At 38.0% G+C, this 8,755-nt stretch overlaps 1 protein-coding gene across 1 annotated transcript in view; it reads left to right on the top strand.

Moving 5' to 3' along the window:
• Window positions 1–8,755, top strand: part of LOC107754086 (junction plakoglobin-like) — an 81,660-nt gene that overhangs the window by 46,576 nt on the left and 26,329 nt on the right. The window contains exons 3-5 of the mRNA XM_016570405.1: window positions 335–496; window positions 5,035–5,276; window positions 6,601–6,839. Of these exons, the coding sequence (XP_016425891.1) occupies window positions 335–496; window positions 5,035–5,276; window positions 6,601–6,839 (643 nt within the window). The remainder of the gene's footprint in view (window positions 1–334; window positions 497–5,034; window positions 5,277–6,600; window positions 6,840–8,755) is intronic.

Raw genomic sequence — 8,755 nt, 5'->3', positions numbered from 1 at the left:
TGTTTTTTTTTACAGCAATTTGTATCTATATATATATATATATATATATATATATATGCATGTATGTATGTATAAATGTATTAATACACAAACACGGAGTACATATACAGTAAATGTTGATATATTAATAATATAGAATTTAATATATTTAATATATACTTTTTTCATATATATATATACAGTATATATTAAATAATAAGATATATAATTAGATTAAATAAATTATTTTATAATTTTCCATGAAATCACATCTGTCGACTCTATTTGAAATAATCTTGATCTGAGGCGCTAAGCCTGTCAAATATTTGCTCATTTTCATGCTCATCTTCCGCAGTGAGTGAGGCAGAGGGGGCTGTGAAGGTGGAAGAGTGGCAGCAGACGTTTTACGCCTCAGACTCGGGCATTCAGTCAGGAGCCACCACCTTTCGAGATGAGGACGAATCTGAGTTCAGTAAGAAGTACAGCGTCAGTGCCAGCGCTGGCGAGAGCGCCACAGGTAATGTGTTCTCTCCAATGGTCTCCCTTCACCTCTTCGGAACATTTTGATGAATTATAGGACCCGAGGGCCTCCAAAATTTCACATTAGAGTCAGTGGCATTGAACCCTTCCGCTAGGCCTGTGTCGTTTCACTGGACTTGTGCAACATTCGGAAAGCATTTTTTTGTTTATTTTGGGATTTGCTTTCTTAGATATAAGAAGTGCATCGTCTACGTGAGGATATGCATTAAAGCAGTGGTCACCAACCTTTTCAAGCCCAATATCGCTGACCTTAGGCTTTATGAAAAACAAGATCTACCTATTGAAGAATTGATAGAAAAAGACAGCCCAGATTGTACTTTCAATATGAGGCCTTTTATTTAGTCTTTTAATTAGCGATGCACCGATCATGCAAGCAAATTGACCGATTCCGATGGTTGCCGATATTTTTCATTTTCGATTTATTCTTTTTTTTAAGCACAATTTATTTATTGTTTACTTGCTCTATAAATGGCTGAATGAGATGCAGATTCACTCTCTGACAGCAGGTGGCGCTTATGAAACAGCAGCGATACAGCGTTTCCTTGGTTACCGCTGTAAACAAAGCAGTGCTGTGCTTATAAATACTACTTTATATGGTGGTAAGATGAGAAGAAAACAGTCACCGAAACAGTCAGTTCCCTTCAGAGATACATTCATATAACCCCTCACCGCCAATTCAATATTTGTGTTTTCTTCCTATATTTCGAGCATCGTGAACAGTGTGCTTGATAGAAAAAGACAGCCCAGATTGTACTTTCAATATGAGGCCTTTTATTTAGTGTTTTAATTAGCGATGCACCGATCATGCAAGCAAATTGACCGATTCCGATGGTTGCCGATATTTTTTATTTTCGATTTATTATTTTTTTAAGCACAATTTATTTATTGTTTACTTGCTCTATAACATGCAAACTGGCCTTAAACAAAAATACCTGTAGCCATTTGAAATGAGTGGCAACCACTGCATTTTAATCACGATCCAAACAAAGATGTTACACACATGTTGCATGAGCAGTTGTTTTTGATTTGAATTGGATTGTATAATTTCAAGATTTAAAGCAAAAACAGAATGGTCTATTTCATATTTTTGGAATTACGCTACATAAAACATCTGCATGAAACAAAAACAGCAGACGGGCTGAATGAGATGCAGATTCACTCTCTGACAGCAGGTGGCGCTTATGAAACAGCAGCGATACAGCGTTTCCTTGGTTACCGCTGTAAACAAAGCAGTGCTGCGCTTATAAATACTACTTTATATGGAGGTAAGATGAGAGGAAAACAGTCACCGAAACAGTCAGTTCCCTTCAGAGATACATTAATATAACCCCTCACCGCCAATTCAATATTTGTGTTTTCTTCCTATATTTCGAGCATCGTGAACAGTGAGCTCTGCCTCCTATTTACGCCCGTCTTCAGCATCTCTGGCCTCTGTTAACGTCCTGACTCAGGCATGATGTATTTTTCTTTCTTTCTGTCCCAGTAGCTCCCCAAAATAACAGAAACATTGTACTACATTTTTGTACTTATTTTTCTGTTATTTTCGGGAGCTACTGGGACAGTAGCGATTGACGGATCGCGATCGATGGTTTGGTGACCATTGCTTTAAAGGAATAGTTCACCCCCAAATTTTAATTTGCTGTTAATTTAGCATTTAGAAATTCAGGCCATCCAATATGTGGTGACTTTTTTTCTTGAGTTGAACAATAAAGAAATTTTTAACTGAAACCGTGGTCCTTGGTGATTCATGTAATGTGAGTCAGCATTTACAGTTTTTTAAGAATAAAAAAGCAAATCAAGGAACACAAAATTAATACCCATGGCTCCTGACGATACATTGAGGTCTTATGAAGCGAAACGATCGGTCAGTGCAAGAAACTGAATATTATTTTCAAAGTGATTGCCTGTAACCCAGAGCCTCAGGCAAACAGTCTGGAGTGATGTCAGGTTTGCAAACTAATCATTCTTTTGAACCGGTTCTTTTTGGTGAACTAGTTGAACCAGTTCACCTACTGTAATCAAGCAGCGCAGATCTATAAGTTACTCGATCAAAACTTGTGGATGCCTGACAGTCACACCGACTAGAAATGAGCCAAAATACTGGAGTATATGATCTTATGATGCTGGTTTGTGCCGACTCAACAGCACTTAAGTTCCTCCAACAGTCACTGAACTGAAGAAACAGTTCCGTTTGTTCTCTTTGTGTTATACATGTAAAACATCCACGCTTCACGTCATTATTGGGTGCTTTAATAATATAATTATACATTACATCATTGCTTGATTATGTGAACGAACTAGTGAATTGCACCAGTTCATTGAAACAAACTGTCTGAAAGAACCAGTTTGCGGAAAGGAATCGGATTTCCCCACTGCCTGAGGCTCTGGATTACAGGTTATAATGTTGCAAATGTTCAGTTTCCTGCACAGACTGATCGTTTCACTTCATAAGACCTCAATATATCGTCAGGAGCCACGGGTATTCATTTTGTGTTCCTTGAAATGCTTTTTTTATTCTCAAAAACCAATAGCTGCTGAATTACATTATATGAATCACCAAGGACCACGGTTACAGCTAAAAATCTTCTTTACTGTTGGATGTTACTACATGTTGGATGGCCTGAAGGTGAGTAAAGTAACAGCAAATTTTCATTTTTGGGTGAGCTATCCCTGCGCCACGGCTCAGAGAATCTTATTGCTTTATCTCTTCAAGATGCATATTAAATGTACCTGTGGTTTTCTCATTATTCTTTGTTGTCATGGTGCATGTTGTCACTTGTAAATATCTGGGGATTTTAAAATGGATTCCTCACCATGGCAGCGTATGTGCTTGTGTAGTTTGGAAGAAAGCTGCAAATTTATTGTCCGCCCAGAGCCAGTGACATTTAGAAACTCATCCAAACACTTAGTTCAGTAGGTTCACTTTTTATGATTTGAACATTATTGCTATCACAACAGAACCTCCGAAGACCCCTTTCTGAAGCTTGCGATGCTTCCAGCCTGGATTGCACTTTAGTCGGAGAGTCACAGATGCGCTTCCATGATTCCCACCTCTGGTTCTCTGTTGTCAATCTATTCTGTTATTAAATGAGACCTGAACACACCTGTACTGAATCACTCTGCAAAATATGATGTGATATAATGTGGGTTATAAAATGATGGCATCTGAAATCTAATTGGATGAGCCTCATTTGAGCTCCTATAGATGGTAAAATAGCCTATAAGCGCACACCTGTGACTGCACATCGATTAATTCACCAAGTCTACATATCTACAATGTTAAGTACAGTCAGGATAATGAATTATATTAATTGGTGGAAGAAGCAATTAATATAAAAATAATAATCATCATCTTCATCACCACTATTATTATTATTATTATTATTATTATTATGTGAAGCTGAAGTGTGATACAGAAAGTCCCAAAAAGTGTAACACTGGCTCGGAAACATCACTTTCATAATAATAATAATTAGTGGAAGAAGCGATTCATGTAATATTTTTAATTAAAAAAAATAATAACATTATTATTATTATTAATATTATTATTATGTGATGCTGAAGTGTGATACAGAAAGTCCCAAAAAATGTAACACTGCCTTGGAAACATCACTTTCACAATAATAATAATAATAATAATTGGTGGAAGAAGCTATTCATGTCATTTTTTAATAGAAATAATAATAACATTTAATATTATTAGTATTATTATTATTAATAATTGGTGGAAGAAGCTATTCATGTCATTTTTAATAGAAATAATAATAACATTTAATATTATTAGTATTAGTATTATTATTATTAATATTATTATTATTATTATTATTATGTGAAGCTGAAGTGTGATAAAGAAAGTCCCAACAAGTGTAACACTGGCTCGGAAACATCACTTTCATAATAATAATAATTAGTGGAAGAAGCGATTAATTTAATATTTTTAATAATAATAATAATAACAATATTATAACACTTTTTGGGACTTTTTGTCATAAAAATAGCACACTTCACATTTAATATATTTTACAAATATTTTTAATGTTTATTTGTAAATTTAATTATTTATTAAACATTTTGTCTGTTTACAGTTTTCTGCTACCTTAAAATAAAATCAGTAAGTTACTTACAGGTTTTATTTATTTGTTTATTTATTTTAAAGTAAAAACACCTTGTAACAGTCAAGTTATGTCACCATTATTTATATAGCGCTTTATACAGCGCTACAGAAATTGTTTCAAAGCAGCTTCACAGTATTAAATAGGGAAGTAAAAGAATCAGTGATGCAAACTTCATATATGAGACAAATTTGATAAACAGTTTCAGTTTGCTTCAGCTATAAAGTAGCTCTACCGAAGACAGTTGTGTCATTCAGTTCAATGCAACATTTTTTTTTTAATCTGATAGTATCAGTGCCGTCAAATCAATTATTTTACTGAGTAATAAGTGTTAAAATTATTGTAATGCATCACCTTGAGTGGCTTGTTGGTTTAATATGATTCTTTCTTCATCTGTACTCAGATATGGAGGCTCAGTACAGTCTAACTCGAGCCCAGAGAGTACGTGCGGCCATGTTCCCCGAGACAATAGTGGAGGGAGAGATGCAGAGCAATCCAGACCAGCCCACCAATGTGCAGAGATTGGCCGAGCCCTCGCAGCTCCTCAAAACAGCCATCGTTCATCTCATCAACTATCAGGATGACGCTGACCTGGCCACACGGGCTATACCAGAGCTCACCAAACTGCTGGCCGACGAGGACCAGGTACAATGACAGATCCGTACAAATGAAAATATACATACAATTATCACAGTAAACCTTTTTCATTAAAAACAAAGACCAATTTGTGGATAAACCGAACAGGAGCAGTGATAAAACATCACAGTTTTGCAAAAAGCTTTAGCTTTTGTTCTGTTGGTATCCCACATCAGCTGATATCTTAAATGATCTGTAGTAAAATTACAAAAGTTTTGACTTAGTAGCTGTCATTCTCTGAGAATAAGACGGAGAGTGCATGTGATAATATGAGATGCATCTTTCCATTACCCTTTTCCTTCTGCAAGATAGGAAATAATCTCACAGGACGAACTAGAAATGTGGAAGGAGAAAGGGGGAATAAAGTGAAATAAAGGACTGAAATGTGATGTGAAAAACAACTTTAGGATATGATCTATTTTCCAAGTTCAATTACTGGCTGCCGAGAGCATGCAACCATTGAAAGTCTAAAACATTTAGATATTAGAAACCATATAGAAAAATTCTCAATTTTTCTATTCATGCCATGTGAATAATTTTGCATATTTTTTTATTTTGTCTGCATATTAACACTTTACAGTTTCTCATTTCGAGAACACATTTTCCAATTATATATACATTGAGCAATTTTAATTCTGTGATGAGTCACCAATTGTGAAATATGGTTCCTTAAAGGAATAGTTCATCCAAAAATGATAATTTACTGAATATTTACTCTAATATATCCTCGGGCCATCCAAGATGTCAATGAGTTTGTTTCTTCATCAGAACAGATTTGGAGAAATTTAGCATTACATCACTTGCTCTCCAGTGGATCCTCTGCAGTGAATGGGTGCCGTCAGAATGAGAGTCCAAACAGCTGATAAAAAACATCACAATAATCCACACCACTCCAGTCCATCAATTAACATCTTGTGAAGCGAATGTATGTAAGAAACGAATCCATCATTATGACATTTTTTTACTTCAAACGGTTGCTTCCGGCTAAAATTAGAGTCGTCTATTATGATATTGCTTTCTTGACTCTCATTGTGACGGCACCCATTCACTGCAGAGGATCCATTGCTGAGCAAGTGATGTATTGTAAAATTTCTCCAAATCTGTTCCCATAAAGAAACAAACTAATTTACATAATGGGTGGTCTGAAGGTAAGTACATTTTCAGCAAATTTTAAGTTTTAGGTAAACTATTAAATAAACTGCATATGATTAGACAGATAGGATATGCTATACTGCTGTTATGTCATATCATACTGCGATATACCAGAATTGCTGCACATAAAAGTTTTTTTGACATGCAAGATGTCTGAATTTTTTTTCTTTTACCATTGCAGGTGGTGGTGAATAAGGCAGCACTGATTGTGAACCAGCTTACTCGGAAGGAGGCGTCTCGCCGTGTGCTCATGCAGTCTCCTCAGATGGTGTCGGCTGTGGTGAGGGCCATGCAGAACACCGGAGACCTGGAGACGGCGCGCTGCGCTGCCAGTGTCCTGCACAGTCTCTCGCACCAGCGCGAGGGCCTGCTAGCTATCTTCAAATCGGGCGGCGTCCCTGCACTAGTGCGCATGCTCAGGTCAGTGTGTGTCTGAGGAGTTTGTGCATAGCGTTTTACTTCTGTAATGTGTGCACTTGATCGGCATGTGGGTGTAACACAACAGAATGTCTCTCAAAAGCTGTCATGGTTATTAGCGTTAAATACAACTAAAACTATAAAATAAAACATTACTTAAAAAAAAATAAACATTAACTGAAATATAACATATAAAAATCTTAAACTTATTTTATTTCAGCTAGTTGCTAGGGCATTTTTATTTTAGTTTATCTGAAGTACTAAAACCTAAAACTAAAATAAAAATGAATGAAAACTAAATAGACATAAAAAAACAAGCAAACATAAAATACTAAAATAAACTAAAATAATATATAATATAATAATATATAATATAAAATTAAATAAAAAATATTAACAAACATATAATAGCAAATACCAAATGTGTTTTGTGTTTTATTGACTGCATAATAGATAATGTAATTACATAATAATTGATTGTATCAATCAATATTAAATATATAATAAATTTAATTAATATAACGAATATATTAAAGCAATTATATTGTCATTATCTTGCCCGTGGTCCCCTGTCTTGTGTTTGGACTTTTGTGTTACTTCCTGTCTAGAGTGCCATTTGTAGTCAACTTGTAGTCCTATTGTTTCTTTGGTTGTCTTGGTTTACACTTTCCCAGGTGTGTTTTGTTACCTTGTGACCTTGTTATCCTGTTTGCGTCTCTGTGTATAAATAGCCCAGTGTTTCAGTTAGTCTTTGTCAGTTGTTGAATGTCTGTGATGGTTGCTCCCTGCCCTTGTCTGAGTTCCTTGTTTTACCCATGTTGGATTACTTGTTGGTTCCTGAATTTTTATTAAACTCCTGCACGTAGATCCTCACCTCTGTTTGCCTCATCTCGTCTCTACAACGTTACAGAACAACTGACCACATTATGTATCTAGCAGGAGTTTTTTGCGACCCCGTAAGTGTGCTCTGCACCATTTTTCAGAATGGCCCGACCCATTTTATGCTATGTGGAGGAGTTCCTTTTGTATAGCCACCTTATGCCTGGTGATGAGGCTATGGTAAAAGACCATACCTCCACCGTTTATGGAGTGGACTTGATCCAAATATTAGTCTAAACTTACCAGAAGAAGACCCCAGCTGGACCCTGGCACCGTTTATTGAATTTGTCCTGCAGTTTTGTGAATCCCCCTTTGCAGTAGGGGAGGTTGAGAGGGACGCTACCCGGCTCCACCTTAGCTCCTGGCTCCCTTGTATCCACCGTGGCCCGTCAGCCCAACAGCTCTGCTGGGCTCCCTCGTCCCTCCGGCTCCGCCTTGGCCGGTCATCCACCTGCCTACGCTTCGGGACTACACTCCTCCGGCTATGCCTCGTCCCTTCATCCCTCTGGCTACATTGGACTCCTCCCTCAGCTCCACCTTGGTCCTCTGTCACTCCGGCTCCAACGTGGTCTTCCGGATCCTCACTTGCGCCTCTGTCGCCTGAGCCGTCAGCTCCGTCATGGCCCTCCAGATCCTCAGTGTCGCCTTGGCTCTGCGGCTCTCCGTCTCTGCCCTGGGCTCCTCTTCCACCGGCTCCGTCTCCATCAGTCTGGTCCCTGGTGGACACAGCCCTTCTTCCACCATGGCTCCTTCCTCCATCGACTCTACCATGGGCCTCCATCATGGCTGTGGTCTGGACTCTACCCTGGTCATCCGCTCCTCCGTGGGGGTCTTCGATCCCGTCTACTCTGCTGTCGTGGTCTTCTGCTCCACCCCGTCTCCCAGCTCTGCCTCGGTCTCCAGGCCCTCCTCCCACACATGGACCTGTCCCTCCATCCCTCTCCCTGTTCCGCCTCCACTCCACCTCCCTCCTGGATTTAAGTGTGTTTATTTTGCAGAATCTGGAATACGCTCCTAAGGGGGGAGGGGGCTCTGTCATG

Source organism: Sinocyclocheilus rhinocerous, unplaced genomic scaffold (assembly GCF_001515625.1).
Source record: "Sinocyclocheilus rhinocerous isolate Xijiao unplaced genomic scaffold, SAMN03320098_v1.1 scaffold612, whole genome shotgun sequence".
Lineage (NCBI taxonomy): Eukaryota > Metazoa > Chordata > Actinopteri > Cypriniformes > Cyprinidae > Sinocyclocheilus > Sinocyclocheilus rhinocerous.
Note: the sequence above shows the minus strand (reverse complement) of the source record. Positions and strands in the feature narration are given on the sequence as shown.